This window comes from Harpia harpyja, chromosome 7 (genome assembly GCF_026419915.1).
Source record: "Harpia harpyja isolate bHarHar1 chromosome 7, bHarHar1 primary haplotype, whole genome shotgun sequence".
NCBI lineage: Eukaryota > Metazoa > Chordata > Aves > Accipitriformes > Accipitridae > Harpia > Harpia harpyja.
The window spans coordinates 26,895,912-26,918,376 of record NC_068946.1 but is presented as its reverse complement, the minus strand read 5'-3'; the positions used below and the strand labels follow the sequence as shown (position 1 = coordinate 26,918,376).

Below are 22,465 nucleotides of genomic sequence, written 5' to 3'. Positions count from 1 at the left end.
TTTGCACTGTGGGAGAGGCATAAAAAGGCAGTAGTACACCAGACCCCAACTCAGAGCTCACTAGACGGCTGGCATTACCACAGGATATAAAAAGGCTGAAATGGAGACTGACAGGGGGAGTTCAGTATAATACTGCCAGCAACATGTTACTTGCTCAACACAGTTACCGACTCTGTGGGATCAAAGCAGTTACGCAGCCAGTACTGGCTGCAGGGGAACGGAGGGGCTTTTACTCAGGCTATGGAGTGGGAACAGCTTTTTCTACTTAGGAACCTGTGCTGAGTTTGAACTGGAAGTCCAAAGATGAAAATGTTTGGGACTAGTCATTGTCCTGCAAGAACTACCCAGGCTTCCACATGTTACTGCTTCAAAACGGAGCGGAGCAGTCAGGCTCTTGTGTTCAAAAAAAGTTTTGGTTACAGCCCCTTGTTAGTTTAATTTTAGTTCTTATGAATCGACATATGGCAGGCATGATTTTTAATTAGAGCTTTAGCTATGTTTTACTGGTACGGTTGCAGAGCACTGTGGAATTTACATTAGGAAAAAAATGCTCTGTCGGTAGAGTACAAGGCTGTTTAGTAATCAGAGTGGAAAGTTAACTTTGAAACAAATTGGCAACTGATCAGATAAAATTCAAATCGGTAACATTTGCGTTGGAAACCAGCTCAGATCTGGGAAAAATGGAATCTAAGCTATTCTGTTCCTCTTGCAGAGGAACTGACTGGTGAACACACTGTGCACATCAAACTTCATGCATAACACCCCCTACAAAAACAAAATTAATACTTTTATAGGGTTATCTGAGCACTTATCTGATTCCTTTTCACATTAGTGTAAAACTAAGCATTACTTTGAGGAGAAGTTTCCTTACATAGTTTACAAAACAAACAAACCTCCTTTGCCAGTCAAAAACTAAAGGTCAAAAGTTTCCCCCCTTTGTTTTTCTTTTGGATCAACAGGGTGTAATGGAGAGATATCGGCAGAAGTTTTGCTCCTCTGCATTCGTAACAGATTCCCATCTTCTCGGTTCATTGTGTGAACTCTTTCGGGTACTGAAAGAGTTAATGGAGTGTTCAGGCCTCAAGCAGCAAATACATTTAAAGCTCAGTCCAGCACTCACATGGTTTGTATTCTTGCACTGCTGGAGTGGTGTGTTCATGGCATCTGGTTCCCTGGCAACAGCTTTCATTGGCTCAATCAAAGCCTTTTCTTCCTAAGAAAGCTCCCACTGTGACACCCTACCACCACCACTAATCACCATCTTAACTGAGTGTTTAAGATGCAGCTGGTATGAAAAATAGCGCTTGTGCATGGGGGAAGATTAAGAGGCTACCTTGCCTAGTACACCTGCCCTGGAGAGTGCTCTCACTTGTTGGTGTTGGGCATACTGGAAGCTGTCTGCTTTCCTACTGGAAGAGATGAGGCATCAGTACACCAAGAGTCTGCTTAGAAATAATCTTTTGTTAGGCAGAAATCCATAAACCTTTGTGTCTTGTGAATAGTCATTTCCTCTTTGCAGCTGAGATGGTGTTTGGGCCTCTGTGCTATTGACAAGGGGCAGAAGTGGTATGTAGGGGGTGTACAATAAAATCCATATTGTTGAAGCTGTCTCTCCTGACAAGGAGGAAGCAGGAAGAAGGCTCCCAACATGTGAACGGGAGAACAATGGCAGCAAAGAATTCACGTTAAGCCTCCTAAAGGGTTACATATGTTGGGATTTCTGGAGATTCAGAGTTTGCATCAAAGTTGAGAAAGCCTCTAGCAATCATGCCTGCCTGTGTCTGGCAGAATTTGGGCTACAGAGTGATCAGCAAGATTGGGCATTAGCACACCCTGCATCATGCTTCCACTGTTAGAAATGTTGTTCTTTTGAATTACTGAAGCTCTCATTGACTTGGCAGCTGACAGAAGTTCTTCCCTTATTTTCCTAGTCATGGAGATTACCTTGGAGGATGCTCTGTAACCATCAGAGACCATTGCACTTCACAGGAATGACAGGAATGATGCAGCTAGAGCAGAGATTTAGGTGAGGGTAAGCACAAGGAGAGACAGTGTGTGCATTGTAATGTGTACTACAGGGGTTACTTGTTTACCAGGCAAAGCACACAGGCCAGACAACCCCCTTCTTTGCTTATCTCTGTGCTGTTGGGCAGGAGAGTGAACACGGATTTAAGAATGTGGGCTGAAGAGCACATAACATCTTCAGCAGCATGGCTTTAGTCATGAAATACCCTGCTAGAGAATATTAGACTGAATTTGTGCCTGCTTTGGTTAGGTTTTAAGGTAAACTGCGGTCTCCTGATAGAGCTGTTCCCTGAGTTCATCCCTTGTTTTAGAACAGTAAGCGAACGTATCCCTTTGAAGCTGGGGAGAGGGGAGAAGGAAACCATGTTTTGTGAGACACTATGCTGTGTTTGGCATAGAGACACTGAGGCAATATGCGCCTGAGAAAGAAGACAGGGAGCGCAGTCCTGTGGTCAGGCTACTATATTGAGACCTGGAATTTGGGTGTAGCTTCCACCTCTGTGTGGCCTTGGGAAGGTCTGGACATAGGCAAAATAGGCAATTACCAAGGGCAGCCAAACCAGAAGTGAAGCTGTGGTCACTCCTTTGGCTGTGGCAGAGCCCAGAGAAGCTGCCTTGGTAGCTGCTACTGCCAGGGCAAAGCAGAGCCAGCAGGGTAGCAGCTGGCTGCCATTGACCTCCTTTTCTTCTCAGGGGCAGCTGGAGCAGCAAGTGCAATTCAGCAAGGCTCAGTCCCCAGCTCTCGTTTCCATCTCTGCTCTAGCCTTTCCCTGTGGCTGAAATGCTCTGACATAACATAACAGTGCAAGAGCAGAGCTACAGCAATTTGAATCAAAGGAGGACACACCTGAGCCCATAGACAGTCTCCAACACTGGCTAATAAAAAATGCCAGGGAAGAGCAATAAGAGTGCAGCAAACCTAGTGTAAGTCTTCTCCAAAATTCACTCTGCACCTCTAGCAATTAGTTCGGCGGGTTCCTGAGCCAGCACTGGGTCTTTGTATTAATAGACTTTCTGAGATTGTTTTCTGTGATTGTTTCTAGGTGCTCTGTGAGCCTAACACTAGGCTGGCACTAGCTCTTTACACTAGGACAGCAGAACTCAGTTTTGCCCATGCAGAGGAGAAGACTGGAACTTGTTCTGTCTTGACTTCCAAGTGTCCAATTCACCCTTTCAGTCCACCTGCAGGGTCTTTGCTCTGGGCGCAGCCTTTGCTCCCTGTGTCAACACTGCTGCAGCCAGGAGCATCCTGGCTCCCCCAACCACAGTAATACAGGCACGGGACTGGAATGTGGTAATGTTGTACAGGCACAGCTATGGGACCAACAGGGTACAATAGCTGCACAACTTGCAAAGTGGGAATAATTCTCCCTTCGTTCAGAAGGCTCTTACAAAGATAAATCCTTAATATATGCTTAGTAGCTGCATGGCAAAAGGCCACCCTGAAAAGCCTATGCATATTTTTAAACATAAAATGTGTTTTAAAGGAAGCAATTCAAAAGCTAAAATTAGAAATGACAGCAGCAAAGAATGGTATTCTGAATATGGTAGGTCTGTTTTCTTCAGTCACTTGTAACTGTTAATTAAATGTATTTAAACTTACTAACACCCATTCAGTGAAAAAGGAGCCCATGGCAGGTACTAGAACTGTAAAAACAACCTGTTTTGAACACTAAATGTCTGATTTGGTAAATTTGCTTTACTGCTTGAGTGTGGGGAGTGTTGTTGCTTCCCCCTCCCAGAATGTTTCAGAAGACCAGGGAAGTGCATGTGCATGCATGTGTGTGAGGAGCTAGATGTTTTCTGCTGCGCTGACAATCTTGACCTTTTGACTGATTTATGGGCCTCAAAGCAGGCAATGAAAATGTGACTTTAGTGAGGTAATTGGTAGATGTCACTGCTCCAGTGAAAATCAGATTGGCTTTGGTTTAGATATGATTTCGGAAAACATTCTTTATTTGCACACTGGTTTACTATGAACTTGGGAACAAAGGAGTTTTGGGAATCATCTGCAGATATAAAGGGACAGGGAACTTCCACTGCTTAGAGGTTTTCACAAGCTCCCATTGGCCACACAGATAGCTGGAAATATGTCCTTGGCAAAGCACAGAAGGAATGAGACCAGTATGCCATCTCAGTCCGCTCCTTTACATAACTGAGCAGGTACCTCTGAAGAAATCTGAGGCCTTTCCTTTCACGTAGCAAGACATGCATTTAAGATAAAAGGTTCTTGATTTGCGGATTGAAGGTATTCAAGTGTACAAAACACACTCTTGCTATATAGATGATGACTGAAAGGTGGAGATTATTTTGTTCCTTAATTCATTGGGTAATATGACTTTTAATGTAGAGTTTGTTTTCTTATTTAATTTCCTACTTTTTAGATTATTAAAGTGCTTTCAAGAAGCCAGTGTAACCTTTACTCTGCCCCTTCTAATCATGGTCTGTACACGTGCCTCTACTTATGTGATCGCAGTGTCTAGTGGATAAACAGCACGACTTTTTTCTTTCCAAAAAAAGATCAGAGGGTAAGCATGAGGCACACACACAACTGCAAACCTTTGAGAAAGGATATAAATGCTGGGCCTCTGCACAGGACCGAATTTCACCCTAAGTAAACCTAGAGTGGGGTCATATAATATATTGGTCTGGAGTCACAGTAGTAGATTTATGTTATGTCAGTGAATGGGGCTATGTCTCTGGCATTGCTGCCTAACCTCTAGCAGAAGTTGTGTGGTGTGAATAAAGGCCAGAGGCCTGTTGTAAAAATGATGATTTAGGTGGTTGATTGGGGCTCCAGAGATCTGGTCGCTTTTCCTGCCTCTTTTCTACTTTTCTTTGGAAAGTAACTCAATCTTACTCTCTAAATTAGGGATAATATTTCCTCACCTCACAAGGACGTTTTGGGAATAAATGTGTTAACTAGTGCAAAGCATTCGGAGCTCTGGGGCTGAACAGCAAAGAAAAACCAGCGTAGAATGGAAAAGTATCATTGTTTGTGCAGTGTTGCGACAGTTTGTAGTAGATGAAGCTGGAGTCCCACATTGAAGGGCTGAGATTAAAAAGAATATTGAAGAGCTGCTTTGTATGCAGAGCACTGTGGGTCCTGTGCCTGGAGTGAAGCAGGGGCTCTTGCCAAAAAAATGAATGTGGAGGCAGTACCTGGTCAGGGACTGAAACAGTGTATTATACCATACAACCCGGAGGCAGAAGGAAGGTTACATTAGGCAACCTTTGCTTTGCTGTTTCATGATATTTGAGAGCTTCGCTTTTCAGCCTTTGATTGTTTTGTTTTAAACAACATAGTTTTTAGCATGGAACTGATGATATAGATCTCACAGTGCACCTGGAGCTTTACAGGAAAGTGTGCAGATAAGGTCTCAGCCCCTTAGATCTTACAAACTGAGGCCTTTTTCTTCTCTCACAGACCTCGTTAGATTAAGTAATGTAAGGAATTCTGGTTTTACGGCAGTGACCCATAATTCAGCATTGGGTTAGGCATAAATCTGCAGTATGCTTCCATGGAGTTTCAAACTGCAGAAATGCTTTTTTTTTTCTTTTTGGCTTCTTTGCATGCCTTAGTCCTGTACCACCTTTTACCCAGTAGGAATTATATGACCTTTTTACTGACTGGCACCCAACAAATTAGCTATCAGCAGAAACAGGAGTTACCAGACCTACTTTTAAAACTGTTAGCATGTGTCTTTGTAGGGTCAGTGACATTTCTACACTGTATCCTGATAGGGAAGCAAAATCAATTTCCTCCCTGTCCTTGGGCAAAGATTGGTGAATTAAATTTATTTATAGAAAAGGTTTTTTTTTTTAATAAACATTTTGTATTATCTAAAACCTCTTCTCTTTAAGACACTCTTTGGGTATCTGAATTTTTTTCTTTTTAAAACATTTCCTTTCCAGAATATCCAGCCTGCTGGAAAGAAAACATATTTCAGTCCCACCAGTATTACTTATGAGCACATCATCAGCTTCGCATAGGAATACTTAATAAGCCCACTAGCACTCGAGAACAGCTAAGCCCTGCCTCAATGCTCAGCAGTGTACAGCCAAGACAGGAGAAGTGATAGGGCTAGATTGCAGATGGGAGGCTGCAGTGGGGAATGGACTCAGTGGCCTCTGGAACTGGACATCGTGCTGGAACTTTTCCACCCAGCATTTTAGAAAACAGCAGGAATCAATGCTTTCACACTAGGAATCAATTAAAGAAACCCAAATTATTGCCATTTGAATAAACAATTATTTCTTTTTCACCCTCACAGAAGCTTGTTACGATGAACTAAAAGCCAGAACTAATTAAAAGATCTAATAGCATGAATCGTATCAGAAGTTTTTCATCTGGTTTAATTAATTCTTGCCAGAAATCACTGCTACTTTTAGCATATGCTGAATAATTTTTTTAATTAATTTTTTTAACAGTTTCCATTTATATCTGTTTCCAGTACTGCTGGGATTCTCACTCTCTGCAGATAAAGTGGGAGTGTTTACAGAAGCGCTTACTGCCAGGGAGATTTTTAACCCTAGAGACAGACAGTATGGTAAATACCTTGTAGGTCAAGAAAAGGGACATTTACACCTGAATCTAAGAGGATTTTTTTAATCACAGGATAAGACAAATAAGATATATGCTCTTTAGTCCACCCTCTTGTTTAACTCCTAATTTGCTGGTGACAAATGCTCTGATGAATGTGTGGTGGTTATCACTAGGAAGAGGACAAGACAGCTCTAGGATTCAACACTGTGCAGTCTTCACTAGCCTTTTTTCCCCTGCACATGAAATGCAGCCAAGTTATGTTGGTTATCACTAGCCAGCTCTACCATAGGGCATTTCCTTGTCAAGCAGAACAGGCCTTAGCCTGATTTCCTGAGCCAATTGGCCGAGTTTTGCACCCAGGGCTTGGCATCGAGGCTTGAGAGTGTTCAGGTCTAAGTGTAGGGTCTGCAGCCCTGCAGCCTCACCCCTGAGTCAGGAGAGTATTTCTGAGAAACATGAGGATGCTGTTGTCAGCTTGCTGTAGGACAGCTTCTGCGTTTTGGCTCTTTGTAGGTGGTGATGGGAAGTCTCTTCCTTATGACATATTTTGGGAAAACCCAAACTGTAGGAATGAGCCTGTATTCAGAGGCAGGAGTGTGGGCCTCTCGGACTGGAGGAGGTTTGGATTCAAGACTCAGTTTTGTGGTCCACCTCTTGATCTCATACTAGTGTACCACTACTAGTACATACCTGTGTCCATACAAAGGTGACAACAGCCGTAAATACAGTGTTTAGCTTTGTAGTCTTTGATTTCTTATTTATTTCTCATTTGATACTGCATTCATTGCTCAGCCAAAACTCCAAATCAAGGGGTTGTAAATGATTACAGAACAAGCCCTCACATGCTGCAGATGTGCTGTAATTGTAGTACTAAGATTTGCCCTTCAGTTGTAGTTGCAGGACAGTACTGTGCAAACTGGCTACAGAAATTCTTCTGAACAGGAGGACAGAGGCTTGCTCTAGGGACTGCTGCTTTGGATGTAAAGACCAGAAAAATATGAGAATAGCATTATTTTCCATCTGACTTTCATGAGGACAAGTGACAGGCTTTAAAGTTTAAAATAGCACTATTAAAGCTGTATAAAAATGTACATATTCAATACATGTCAGTAAGATGGGACATTGTCATAGAATAATGGGTGCTAGCTACTCGGCATTCAAAGTAGGACAAAAAAGAGGGAGACGCTAATGTGATTCTCAGTTTCCTAGGGAGCAGAGAATGAGAAATAAATAGAGACGAGGGACAGCGCAACACTTCTGAGTATAACCCTGCCACGGTAAAAAGTGTCTGAGCAGGGCTCTCTGTGGCCACACATTTCAGAGCAGTGTTTGTGCTGTAGCAGAGACGGCACACTCTCTGCCATCCTACCCCCTGCCAAAAAAATAGCCTTAACTGCCACAGCAGCAAAGTTGCCTGTTAGCGTCTTATACCTTTCCATCTTGGCAAATGTGGTAAACCATAAGCCTTTTGAAAAGCAGCACCTGAGTAGCCTTCCCCATGCCCTTGCTGGGGTTGGCCGTACTGCTGGGGATTGTGGAGGTCAGCTGTGGGAGCTGCCCGCTCCAGCTGGCAGAGATGGAGTGCTTGGCTGCTTTGTGGCTGTGACACAAGAAAACTGCTGGGCTTTGACATGAGAAAGGCCTTGTCCCTGTAGAAGGTGTCTTGCCTCTTTCCCTGCCTCCTCTGTTCATGTGGGTTGTTCAGTAGTGTGTCTCCTTTTGGTGTTGACTTTGTAAATTGTGGTAATAACAGTGCCTAGAGCTCTTCCTCCCAGGGGAATTACCAGAAGTGCGGAAGGGTGCCGGGATGGTCTGTGGGCTCAGTGCTGGAGGGTGGAGCAAGCAGTCCTGTCGCAGTCTGCTAGGACAGGGGTTGTAAAGTGAGTAGGTGTTAGTCCTGAGGAAGAGACCAGCTGTCTCTTGGGTAAGGTTGGTGTCAGCACTTCCCCTGCCCCCAGTCCCTGCGGCTTTGGTAGAGATCACTTTTCCCTTGCAAAAAGAAGTCTTTAGACTCTGTCCTGTGGTCATGTGCCCTATTCCCCAAATGTTTGCACTCTGCCTTTGAGATAGCACAGGCTCTGTGTGTTATGGCCATATTGGGGCATCGCTCAAACAGCACAGTTAAGGTTGTGTTTGCTCATACCTTAACTCTTTATTTACTGGTTTCCAAGGGAATAACTAGTGCCAACATTCTAGAAAGGCACTCCATGCTCCTGGCAACCTTCATGAATTTCTTTGTCAGCAGCCTTCTTACTTCTGAACATTTATGGGAGGAACATTGTTTGGTGAGCATTCACGTTGATCGCAGCAGTTTACAGTCAGCAATTAGTTTGCCCTGGAGATGCTACTGCAGCTATGTCTGACGAAGTGCTCCTTCACAGCCTGGGCATTTCACCACACTTAACGGGTGACAGAGGCAGTACTTTGCTATGTATGTCCTGTTAAGAAGGCAGCGTGAGGAATCCCAGAGTAACACCTGCCTGGATGGGGGCAAGCAGTCACATGTTTGCCTTGTATGGGCTCTGGGATGGCTGGCTACAAGCCAGCCCAGTCTGCAAGCCAGCATTAGCCATCACATTAGCCAGCAGGCACGAACATTGGGCTGAGCAGGCACAAAGCATGGCTTCACCCTGGAGTTGTTTTCTTTCTGGCCGGCCTGAAACCAAAGAAAAGCAAATGTACCTGTAGCTGTAGCTGTGCCCATACGTCTCTTGTGTCTCAGTCTCAAGTGTTTTTATTGTTCTCCTCTTTCTCTGCTCTCCACAAACACTTTTCCCTATATGCCATTTCTAATCTCATTAAGCAAAATGTTCCATTTGCTGCCTTATGTCCCTTATTACTATGTCTATATGGTGCAGGTGAAGTGGGTTAGACTTTCTGAGTGATATGGGGCAAGCTGTAGGCATAAACCAACTCCTGCATCTCTCAAACTCCCTGTGGTTCTAAAGCTGAGCTACCTGCCTTCACCTGTCTGTCTTAGCCTTGGTCCATCCCTTAGTCTGCCTGTTAATTCCAGCTGAACCTTATAAGGTTGCTTAATGTTTTTCACTCATTTTGGGTGCATTTCAAATTCAAAGTTGGAGTTGCTTCATTTAAGAAGCATTTAAACAAAACATTCAGACATTTTCTCCTTTGTTTTCTTCTTCAACTGAAGCAGTTCAGAGTGAACTGGAAAATTGTTTTGCTTAATTAAAATCTGTATTTTGGAGGTGTGTGTGGAAGTAGTGGGCTTCCTCCTTGCTCTGCTTCTCAATTATTTAATTACTTCACTACTGATCATTTAATGAAATATCCAGCCAGTTATTTTGTTTTGGGGTTGTTTGGTTCTTTTTTCATTGCAGATAAATATTTTCCTTTTATGAACAAGATAGTTTCCTCAGTGTCTGCTTTTCATTTTTAGGGAATAGTCAGCCAACTAACAATCTGACTGGCCAGCACTGATTCCACTCAGCTAGAGATATTTTGCAGTATGTGCTATCACACAGACCCCACATGGCAACACTTTGTACAACAACCAAAAAAAGACAGGCAGAAGAGGGCATGTGACAGTAAATCCCATCATCTGAAGGGTCCACAGAGACTCTTCAGAGAAGGGAACATTCCTTACGCATGTTACACAAAAGACCAAAAGGTGATGAGTGACACTTCCCACTTTCATTTCTTTGGGAAGATTCGATGTCATCACACATGCCTCTACTTTGCCACTAGTGTTTGACTATTTCCCCATAGAAAGTAAAGCGCCAGCTCACTCTTTACCATTCTCTGCCTCTTAATGATCAATTATTTTTAATTGGAACCTCTTGCATTGTGCCAAATCTTGAGAGGCCCCCGTCAAGATCAGGGCTCCAGCAAGATGGGAACAGTACCATCACGTACGTGGGGACAATAGAGACATTTTTTGTCGCAAAGAGCATGATCCTATTTAGAGAAGAGCTGAAAAAGAAATGGAGGTAAGGATGATTGGAAGAAGAATTTGTAGACCATGGGCAAGTTTGGGTAAAGTATGACAGTCTCCTGACCCCTAGTCTGGTAGCCTGTCTGCTGGCACACACTGCTTCTCATTTACTAATAAAAATGTCATTGTCTGTGCAGAATTACATTTAAGGACAAATAAAATAGGCTGGTATTGGTACAAAGAACTTTACAAACTAAATAAGATGCAGCCAGGGATGACGCTGAGAGGTGGAGCTTGTGAAAATAACAGTTATCATGACACAGTCCTTCACAGGCTTATGCTTATGTATATAACTCATTACTACACCTTTAATGTCTGTGTTCAAGTAACGTATTAAGTCTGAGGGCAGTGGTGAAATGCTGACCAAAGGACACTTTATTAACAAAGCTAGTTTTAATGAAAATCGGTAGCAAAATGGAAGAGTTGTTTAAGTGAAATTGCCGAGTCTCTTGAGATTGTTTTCTGAGAAACATTTATTTTCAGTTCTCCTGTTGAGACATTTTGATTAAGATTTGATACAGAATTCAGTGCTGTAAGATCTTTACTTGAGGAAAATGAGAGACATGGAGTTAAAGTGTTAGCTCTGTTAGTTAATGTCAACTCTGTTGGTCAAACGGCAAAAACCTTAAGGAATCTCAAAGACAGAAAACGAGATCCCTGTCTGTGGGCAGTGATACAAAGCTTTGTGCCTTCATAACGAAGCAAAACTATCCACCGATTAATTCATCTTTGCAAATAAGGGATTTCTTACCAGAAAAGACAGTTCCTGGCTCGCAGTAACTGTAAAGTACTGTCTTTTAAATCTTAGAACATTCAGATCCAGCACTTTGGTTTAGCCTACCATTAAAGCAGAAAGTTGCCATGGGATTTGGCCTGGGCTCTGGAAACCCAGCCCACCTCCTGCCCCTGCCTTAGAAGAGGAACGTGGTTCAGGCACAGGCGCTATTTAGCCCCTTCGGACATGGGTGCAGTTCGGCCTCTTCCCATGGTCGCTACAAGCTGCTTTAGAGAGGCCAGATCTTTGCCTTCATCTGCTTTGTGCCTGAATTCTTTAGCCACCATGAGAGTTGTTTCTGCAAATCCAATAGTTGATTTACTATCTTCAGAGAGCAGAATGTGTAAAGAAAAACAGTATGAGTAAATCCTCTCTCTAGAAGGGCTTTCTATCCACTCACATAATCCCGCTCGGTTCCAGCCTGGTATGCATAGTTGTGTAAGGGTGTCAGATGACATCCTTTTTACTGGCTGTTGGCCCTAATGGAATGCTGCTTTGCACATCTCATAAAGTAAGGACGGGAAATGCTGCCTGAAAATTCTACATTTCACCGTTAATTAAAAAAATAATAATAAAATTTGAGAGGCAAGAGCATTACAAATAAGAAATGCTCTTTTCATCATGGATTAAATAAAAAAGATTCCATCTTTACATTTAGTTTTTTACCGTTTCTAAAGAGTGACTTTTGCTTTAGATAATCAAAGCTGGCTTTGAACTAGCACACAAAAAAAATCTTTTTTTTTCTTTAAAAATAGCCCTATAGATATATAAACATATCACAGCCTTTCATTCCTTTTATAGATGGTTTCATTTTCTGTGAGAATGTGAAAGTTCTGAGTGATCCAGAGCTCATGCAGGCACCACAACAAACATGGGGAACGAGGTCCAGGCACACTATTGCAATTAACACCAGTGTTTAATTAGCAGACAGCTGCATTGGGCAAGGGCCTTTTGATTTTCTCTCTTCACTGGGTTTTTTGATGAGATACACCTATGGTTGTAACTCATAGTTGTTACACTAGCATGCACTCATGCTACATGTGTGCACATATACACAGACACCCCGCATGGAAAATTTGTGGAAGGAAGCCATGTCAGGTATCTGATCTGATTCATGCTTTAGGTAAATATTTTTGGAAGTAGATCCCTTTGACTGTCTTTCATAAAAACTCAAGTTATGTTTTTGTTTGTCTGAGGGGGGATTTATAACTTAGAGCATGCTTTGATGCATTTAGGAATCCTTTTTGGTTTGTTGGTTTACTTTATTTAGCAACAAAAACCTGATGTGTGATGAAGGTGAATGGGTACAGAAGTCTCCCACAGGAAAGGCTGGCACCAGGGCAACACACAAATGTTTATCCCAGTCAGCTCCGTGTTTCATTGGTGAAAGAAGTATAGTAGTCTCACGCTGTTCCCTGTTGTTGAGGCAGGAAAATGTCCAAACAGCCAACTAATCCTTCTACTTGGCCATCTTTAGTAAAGAGAAAAATGTTGTTGGAGATCATGGTGACAGAAAAAACTGTTGAGGAACTAAGAGATGAACTGAAAACATGTCAGGGAAGGTGGGTTCTCACTGCTAAGGGCTTGGATGAAACCTTGGACAACTCTGCTTTAGGCCTACTACTGTGATTTAGAACCTGCTTGCAGCAAGCTGAAGTGAACTGTAGTGATTTAAAGAGGGACAGCAGAGGTGTCACAGAGCCTGTTGATAATAACTGTGTTTATAGCGTATAGAAGATGAGAGACTGGGGAGTACTGGAAGAGCTAAGCACACTATAGCACCAGCACAGATGGGACCAAATCCTTCTCTGCTATGCCTAAGCACCAGTATAACACAAGTCCATTTTGTCTGACTGCATGTCCAGTTTGGTGTAATTTTCTAATTACCTAGCTTGCGTCTTTATACCCTCTCAGACCTTATATTTGAGCCCTGGCTAGAATGATACTCCTGTGAAACCATGTGCTCCGCCTGCCTTATTTTAGATAAGATATTAGAAAACATAGAAAGAATTTATTCTAGCTGGTGGTCTTAATTTGGCGTTCTCTAGAATGGGACCTACTTGCAAAACATCAGACTATGGGACAAAGATCTTACAGAGGTATTTATACAAACCCTATTATCATTATATTTAATTTCTTCTGATTTTGAGAGTATTTATTCTCACAACATTCCTATAATATAGGGAAGTGCCATTGTTCCAATTTTATAGACAAGGAATTAGAGACAGAGATGAGATTTTCCAGTCGATTACCAAGACATGCACCTGGGAATTTAAGCACTTATGAAAAGTGCTTTCCGTGTACCTGCCTGCATCTTTAGCTGCCTGAATACTGCTCAAAGTCTGGCTGTAAGTGATCTCTCCACCATCTGTGACAGTGCAGGTAATCAAGCACTTGTCTTCCAAATCCTACGTTAGTGCCTACTTGCTAGAACACCCTTTTGTGTCCATCTGAGTCAGATAACTTGGTTTTCTTCTGCTACAACTCCCGTCAGAATTCCCCATTCACAACAAGCTTTTTCTGAAGCCCCTCTGTATGTTAGCCTGAGGAAAAGGACAGCACAGTGAGAATAATCTTACTCCTTGCCTGCCCTGAGAACAGCATTGCCTTCCTGCAGATTGGTTTGAGAACAATGCTAGAATTGCTAATACATCCAGTAAAGCTGGAGGTAGTGAAAAACTGGGCCTCTTTTTTTTAATCTTTCTAGTTGTCATGCTGGCTTTTGGGATCCTAGTGTAAATAGTAACGTTATGGCTACCCTGGCAGCCACATGATGGGGTTAATTTCCAAGACCTGTGCAGCCAAAGCCTACTCATATAGACTACTGCCCTAGGCAGCACACACTGATTTTCCACCTGTATTTGTAAGAGTAACATGCTTAAGCAAAGCGTTGCGTATAACCAACCCAAGTTGTGACACAGCTGGGGCAGCCAAAATGAACAAGTTATTGCTAGCAGGATTTCCTGACTAATATGGATAAGTGATCCCCCCTCTATTTACAATTGTTATTTAAAAATGTGCTCTAGGCCCTGCTTATTCCTGCTTTTTATCCATATTCTCATTTATCCCAGTCCCATAGTTTCCTGGCATGGTTAGGCTGACTGTACAGAAAGGAGCAAGCGACGTAGAGGAGTATGCACTCATGACCCTGTTTGGGCCTGTCTGTTCTCACTGTGCACCATTGAGTTGAATCCTATTTGGCTGCAGCTGAGGTAACGCTGTGCTTGATCTCGAACTTTACCGGGATTAGGAGAAAGTGCTGTGCCTTACTTCCACTGATCTAGTTTTGAGACAAGCAATGCCCAGCCACCTGAACCAGGCAACCTTGGACCTTGGGTTTAAACAGCGTCAAAACCCTTCCCGTCCTCCTCTGACTGCGGCACAAATTGGTTGTGTAAGCAGTGTTAAACTCTGATGTACGTATTTTAGTTTTACAGTTTGGGCATCATTTTAGTCAAAATGTGTCAGTTCTAAGTGGGGCATTTGGGAACTTGCCATGCGCTGTATTTATTCTCCCAATCCTATATTATACTGTGCAGTGTTGTAGCTGCCAAAACCACACACTCATGTTGGCATGAAACAACTATCCTGGTTTATATAGAACAGGCTTGGCAGTAGTCTATCTCAATGAACAGTCATAGTGCTGAAAGATTCAGAATTGTCTTTTCCTTTCCAAGCAACAGACTAAATTTCTTTTGGCTGGATTCATGGTTTTAAAAAAATAATAGGTGTAGAAAGCAAGTATGGAGAGCAGGGTGTATACGAAGTACCTGTAAGGTCTGGAAGGAAGCAAGAATGAGATGCAGAAAAGAAAGACTATTTAAGATACAAGCTAGTAATTTGGTTTCTAAACCCATGTGAAATTACAAATAATGTTTACTGTTGCCAGTTGGTGAACAGAGATGTGTGGTTTTTTACTTGCATGCAAAGCTATTGGTTGCGGGTGAAGTACTTAGACAAAAACATTCAATCTCTGGTGTGGGTATTCCACCAAAAATAAACCCAAACAAACACTGACGTATTATAAAAGCACTTTTTTCTGCAGAGACAAACATTCAGTTGCTGCTGCTATTCATGAACTCTAGAACCGTTAAAGCCTTCTGTTTAACTTGCCTGAAACAATAATACTTTATTCTAGAAAGTAACACAAACACCTCTGAAACTTAAGAGCCAGTGTTTATATATTTTTCATGAAAATGTAGTATATGGCGTAAACTTACAGGGATATTGATCAATGATAACTGTTCCTTGCCAAGGTCTTGTAAACCAAAACTGCTGCATAGACAAGAGCCAAAGGTGAAGGTTAGGAAACTTTTCTTAAACTTAAAAAAATGTTAACTGAAAGTGGACTTAAACATTACTCCAAGAAAAATCGTTTTGCAGCGATTAGCAAAGGTTAGTAAAGGCTTATTTTTCCTCCTTTTTTCCAGACAGCTTCACAAAGAGATTTTTTTAAATTGTACTCCATTATGAAAGTAACTGGTACTTTGTTATCAGAATGGTGATAGAGATTTTTATTTCAGAAGGCCAGACGGTATCACTACTTGAAATTCTCCAAATTGTTTCCACTGTGAGCAAATTCAGTCTTGATGCGAGTCACATCTGCTTAAAAGTGAATAGCAGTTGCTTCTACTTTACACCAGCATCAAATTTCACCTACAATCTCAAATTTTAAAAATCAACTTAAATCCCAGGATTTGGATAGTTTTTCATAAGTGACTTTAAATCCAGAAGTACCTAATAGGAAATAGTGAAATAAAAGCATTCAGCTTTAGTGGTTTCTGGTGGAAACAGAGACATTTCCTTTCAGATATGACTGTCTCGTGAACTAAAAAAAAAGTCTATTTAAGTTTTTCCACATATGGACAAAAAAGTAGCGATCACACCTAAATGCAGCTTCTCATCCAACTAGCAAAGATGGGTGGTAAGTGGAGAGAAGAGCAGTGGGACAGGCCGCCTGCATGAATTGCAGGCTTAGCTGTCCATGATGTATTAAGGATTAATTGCATGTTTAGCGACGCAGCTGTGGCTGCACAGCTCAGGGGCATCAGTCACACCACTGCTCCCGTCAGTTCCCAGTCCTTCAGAGTGCGAGCTGTTTCAGCCGTTCCATTGCTCTGGCTGCACTGATGGATTAATGGGAGGAAATGTTTATAGAAAGGTTCAGGTTTCCTAAGCGAGTGGAGTGAAACCCCCCTCAGCAATGACCAGCGAGCTCATGTCATAGAGCGGTTTGAAGCAGCTTGACTCACAGGAAAGGAGAGGCCTTTTCAAAAAGGAAACTTGACAAGTGAGTGATTCTGGGGAGCAGCTAGAGGTGTTTTCAAATAAAAGATGTGGCTTTTCTAGAGAGGCAGCACAAACGGGGCTAGCTCTGAAAAGAACTTTAAATCAGTAGTTCGTACACTATAAATGTAAAAGGTTATGTTTGAGAGCACCGTGTCCGAATAAAGTAGCGCCCTGAGAGAAAGTACAACTATTGCACACTGTGCCTCAGTAAATGAAACAATATTGCAGTGCAGATACAGCTACCATGATGGCATCTAGCTAAGGCATCCTGGATCTCTGTGCTGTAGCTTAAATTTTAGTATAGCCATAGTTTAAAGCAAAGGAAGGGTGATGAACCCAATAAATAGGCTGAAATCATTGCGAGAGAAAAGCTGGAAACTATCATCATTTCACAGATGTAAAATTCTGTTTGCCGGGGCACTTTCCGTGATTGTAGCAACACAGCTTGAGATCTAAACATTCATTTCAGTTTAAAAAATGAAATAAAATAGACCATTCCATTGAAGCTGTCAGCTTTCAGATGACTGTGATAAGAAAGAATGTAGGCTTTGGGCTAGCTATTAAGATTAAAGTAAAATTCACCTGAACAAAACTGGAGATAGCAAAGGTGCTAGGGGAGAAAAAAAGCCAGTTCAAAATACTGCCCTTTGAAAGCTATTGAAAAGGACGTAGTTCTTAGTGTTTCCCTAAAACACTCCACCCGTCAAAGCAAGGATTTAATTTACAGCACTTGTAGCACCCTCCGGTTCTCAATCTCAAAGTCTCTTTGGAATAGGAAGAGAGCATTATCCTTATTTTCTAGATAAGGAAACTGGTTTATCAGCTTGGCCTCAGCAAGAGGCAGAGCCTGGAAGAAAACTTGGCTAGGATGCAAGTACCTCAAGTGAGGGCAAACATTTGAAACTGTCTCAAAATGTGATCTCCTATTGTGAGGGGCTGGTACTCTGAAAGGCCAGTTTCAAGTCACAGCTGAATTTCTCATCAGTATATTCACAATATATTCACCCAAAAGTCTCTTGCATCTCCCACAACAAAGTGGGGAGGAGATGCCACTCACTGAGCTGCCCCCCCCTTCGATAACCTGCCGAGTGTTCAAAGACTGAAAGAACTTCATTGGAGCCCTTGTATTAAAAATTATTTATTTAGTGATCTGTACATGGGATGAAGCAGGGCCTCATACAGACCTTAAAAAAAAATCAAGTAAAAACATAAATACATATTTTCTTACAAAAATGAGATTTACAAAATATACATACTGCACTTGTCTTACGCATTTTTTTTTCCTTTATCTTCCACATCCACATTATAAAAGACAAAAACCTAAGCCCTGCAAGTCTGAAATCAGATCTACTTAAGGATTTGGCTGATGGGCCCATTCCTTATGCCCAGACTACTGGTACACTCTCAGACAGCAGCAGTCTGCCCCCTCACCCTGAACAGGTTTTTTCTTTTTAAGTTTCATTCCAGACAATTTTCCCCCCAAAAAATGAAGAGCAGCTATAGGGTGGAGACTTGCTAAAAATCCAGAATTTCCTATTTTCTCCTTAGGCAAGAATATACACACACACATACACTTATAAAAACAACCCTTCAGCAAATATAAAGTAGTATGCAAAAAATAAAATATGAAGAAGTCAACATAAAAATTTCAGAATAGAAAAATCTGTCACATTTCAAAAAGAAAACAATGCATTTGATGATTAATTTTTGGATGTCTTTCCTTCCAAGATGTGATTACTGGAAACTTAACCAGCTGCATTTTAGCTGAAATGAGAAGGCTCCTCACTTGCAGTAACTGCTTGCTTTTAAACCTTAACCCCAGCCCCCTCCTGCACCACAAATCATTGCCATGCAGTTCAGGGAACCTGAGGAGCAGGCAAAGGGTCCATCGTGAGCCAAAAGGATTCCTCCTGTCCCCAGAAGCCAGCTGTGTATCGACTTTACCTGCAGTGAGCTCACTGCAAAGCAGGAGAGAAAGCAGGTTTATGGGAAGGAAAGAAAAAAATCGTATCTTTGTTACATATTTTAATGGCTCTCGTTTTGGCAGGTGCTCTCAGTTACGCTCTTCTTGCGTTTCCTTCAGCTTAGAAAAGCGACCCATACTGAACGGTAGGAAAACATCCTGCCTCCTCCTTTTTCATAAAAGGAATGTTTATTTCTGCAAGCTCCTCACATCCAAGGGTGAACCTCAACGACTTCTTTTTGTTAGTTTGCCCATAAAAACCGATCCCATGCTTATGCCTTTCTACATAGAAAACACTTTTGTTTCCCCCTTTGTCTCCTAGAACAAAGGCAAGGGGGAAAAGCCTTCTGCTGAAAAGCAACAAGTCATTTCTTTTCAGGGTGTGGAATAGCAACCCCCTCCTTCCCCACAGCAGCAAGAACAACAGACCAAGGGCCGAATTTTCACTTTAAAACAATTACAACAGGTATCACTGAGATAAAAAGGAACTTGTGAGTTGACAGAACAGAGGCATCTCACCAGCACACGATCTGGGCTGTAGCTGGTTGTGCAGTACTCACGTGATTGCTCCGCCGAGCTGGAAGGAGCAGGCAGTAAGCTCAGGCTCGGGAGTTACCCTGCCTGTGCTGCAGTTTGACCCCAGCAATTCAGAGAAGGTTTGGCTACTTCTCGGCAGGGGTAGCTCAACAGATCTGGCTTCCCCTCCCTCTCGTCCAAAGCAAGGCAGGATGGTTTTAGTTGGGTTGGGTTTCTCTCCTGCACAAGGTAGCAGGAGAGAGAAGTAAGGGGACTTCTTGTGGGTGAAGGACTCTCCCATCCCACCAGTGGCCTCTTTTTCTGTGCTATTCCACTTAGCTGGGCATAAGCACCACTGGACACAGCCCGTCTGATCCTTTATGCAAAGATTTTTTTTTTTTTTTCTTCAAACCCTCTGAGAGGAAGAAAAAGTTTGGAAAAGCCTCCCTTCCTCCCTATTCAGGGAGCCATTGCCGTCCTCTTCTGCCAAGTATCCCTCTCCTCTGCTTGTGTGCATGCATGCATGTGTGTGTGTGCCAGAGGGGACAAGGGGGTCTCATACTGCCGTCTCGCCTTTGCTGCCGGTGCTGAGTCTGTGGTAGAAGCGTCGCCAGGACTGAAGGGTTTTGCCAGACCAGATCCAGAAGCCAGTTGTGATCCCAACAATCATGGTCATGAGGTACTTGATCATGAAGACAGTGAAGTCCGGGCTCATAGGGGCAAAGTGGCTGGGACAGGGCACGGCATAGGTTTTGCAGGTCTGGAGGAGCCATGTCTTCTCCCAGGTGCCACGGAAGGCCTGCTCATAGAAGTAACATGCCAGGACAATGGTGGCAGGTACCGTGTAGAGGACACTGAAGACACCAATGCGCACCATCAGCTTCTCTAGTTTCTCTGTCTTGGTGCCGTCATGCTTCATGATGGTGCGGATGCGAAACAAGGACACAAAGCCAGCAAGCAAGAAGGAAGTGCCAATGAAGAGGTACACAAACAAGGGCGCCAGCACAAAGCCCCGCAGCGAGTCCACGCTGTAGATACCTACGTAACACACCCCACTGAGTACATCCCCATCCACCTGCCCCATGGCCAAGATGGTGATCGTTTTGACAGCGGGCACAGCCCAGGCAGCCAGGTGGAAATACTGGGAGTTGGCCTCGATGGCCTCATGGCCCCACTTCATCCCAGCAGCCAGGAACCAAGTGAGGGACAGGATGACCCACCAGATGGAGCTGGCCATGCCAAAGAAGTAGAGGATCATGAAGAGGATGGTGCAGCCTTCCTTCTTGGTGCCTTGGGCCACAGTGCGGTAGCCGTCCTCAGAGAAGCGCTCCAGACACACCACCCGCTCCTCCAGCAAGAAACCTGCTGCGTAGGCCACTGCCACCATGAAGTAGCAGCCCGAGAGGAAGATGATGGGCCGCTCTGGGTAGCTGAAACGGCGCATGTCCACCAGGTAAGTGAGCACGGTGAAGAGGGTGGAGGCGCAGCAGAGCACAGACCACACGCCCACCCACAGCCGGGCAAATCGCACCTCTGCCTCCTTGAAGTACATGAGCCCGTTGGGCCGGGCTGGCTCACAGGGGGCCCCGCAGTCCCGCTCCCCCAGGAACCGGTAGCCCAGGTAAGGGGGCACTTTGAGCTGCCGCGGGCAGGAGAAGGAGAAGCTGGAGGGGGGCTGCGGCGGGGTGAGGAAGTCAGGGAGGTAGCCAGCCGTGGGGTGGGCAGTGGCCCCCCGGCCCGCCGTGCCGCCGGGCCCTGGCGGGGCATCCGATGTGTTCTGCCCCACGCAGATCTCGCCCGCGCCGTGGACGGGGAAGTTCTCACAGCGGAGCCGCTCTGGCCACTGGAAGCCGAACTTGTTCATGAGGGCCTCGCAGCCCTGGCGGGCCCGCTCGCAGAGGGAGCGGCAGGGCGGGATGGCCTGCTCCAGCACGGTGCACACTGGCGCGTACATGGAGCAGAGGAAGAACTTGAGCTCGGCCGAGCACTGCACCTTGACCAGCGGGTAGAACTGGTGCACCTCCAGCCCTGCGTCCTCCTGGTTGGTGTGGCCCAGCAGGTTGGGCAGGATGGTCTGGTTGTAGGCGATATCCGTGCAGAGCGGGATGGAGATGGGCTGGCAGAAGCCGTGGTCCGGCACGGAGATGCCCTTCTCGCCGTGGTACTGCTGCGCCGCGGCCCCCGCGGGGGTCCCCAGCAGGGCGGCCAGCAGCGCAGCCAGGCCCAGCAAGGGGCAGCCGCCGGCGGCCGCTCCGCTGCCGCGTCCTCCTCCTCCTCCTCCAGCCCGCATCGCCGGGGCGGCCGGGGGCCCGGGGAGCCGCGGGGAGTCCTTCAGAGCCGGGCGGCGCGGCGCCCCAGGGGCATCAGCGTCCAGAGGGCAGCGGCGGGGCCCCTTCCGCGGGGCAGGGACGCGGCGGCGGGGGGAGCGCGGCTCCGCGCCGGCCCTCCGCGACTTTCTTCCCCGGCTGCGGCGGGTCGGCGCTCGCAGCGCTTCCCTCGGCGAAAGTTTCCGGAGCTGCTCCTGCCGAAGAAGGCGGCGGCGAAACGGGAGAGACGCGCGAAGACCGGCGACGGCTCCAGCCAGCTCCGCGCAGGGTCCCGCGACGACGGCGGCGAGGCAGAGGCGCTGCTCTCCGCCCGGCTGCGCGGCCTCGGCGCCGGGGATTTAGGTTACGGCTGAACGGATTATTACCTCGCCCGGCTGAGCCGTGTATTTTACTCCGGGGCTTAAATAACTTTTAAAATCCAATTACTGCGCGATCCTCCCCGGGGCTCGGCTGGGCTCCGCTCCCGACGGGCGCCGCTGCGGGCTGTGCGTCCGGAGCAGCCGTGCGTCTCCCGCCTCGCTCCGCTCCGCCCGCGGCCCCGCCGACGCCACCCGCACCACGGCTCCCAGCCCGCAGCCGCCCCGGCACAAAAAAAAGACACATATACGCGCGGGCGCGCCGCGGGGCCCCGCCCCCGCCGCCGGCCCCATTCACAAACCGCGCCGGGGGCGGGGCCTCACAACGCTCGCCCGCCAATCGCTGCACAGGGGGCGGGGCAGGCGGGGGGGAGGGGAGGAGGGAGGAGCCCGCGCCGGCGGAAAAAAAAGTTGCGAACAACTTTTTCCCATCCCCGCCGGGGCGGGGACGGGAGGAGCCGCCCCGGGGCCCCCCACCCCCCCGCGCTGCAGGGCAGAGCCGGGAAGGGAGGGGGGCCGACAGCCAGCTCGCTCAGGGTGGCCCGAGCAAACTAAAATTAACTGGCTGCTTTCTGAGCAAGCTTTGAAAATGCAAACAGCTGCCTGTGCCCAGAGTTATTAAAAAAAGAAGAAAAAAAAAGGGGGGGGGAGAAGCAGCGCCCGGGTACATTTGCAGAATGAGCTGATTGCGTTGTCGGGATGTTCGTGTCTGT

At 45.4% G+C, this 22,465-nt stretch overlaps 1 protein-coding gene across 1 annotated transcript; it reads right to left on the bottom strand.

Moving 5' to 3' along the window:
- Positions 1 to 17,709: 17,709 nt before the first annotated feature.
- On the bottom strand, positions 17,710 to 21,971 carry FZD7 (frizzled class receptor 7). The gene has a single exon (XM_052793214.1). It carries the CDS (start codon positions 21,357 to 21,359, stop codon positions 19,626 to 19,628), a length of 1,734 nt encoding a protein of 577 aa, XP_052649174.1. The 5' UTR covers positions 21,360 to 21,971; the 3' UTR covers positions 17,710 to 19,625.
- Between the last annotated feature and the right edge of the window lie 494 nt (positions 21,972 to 22,465).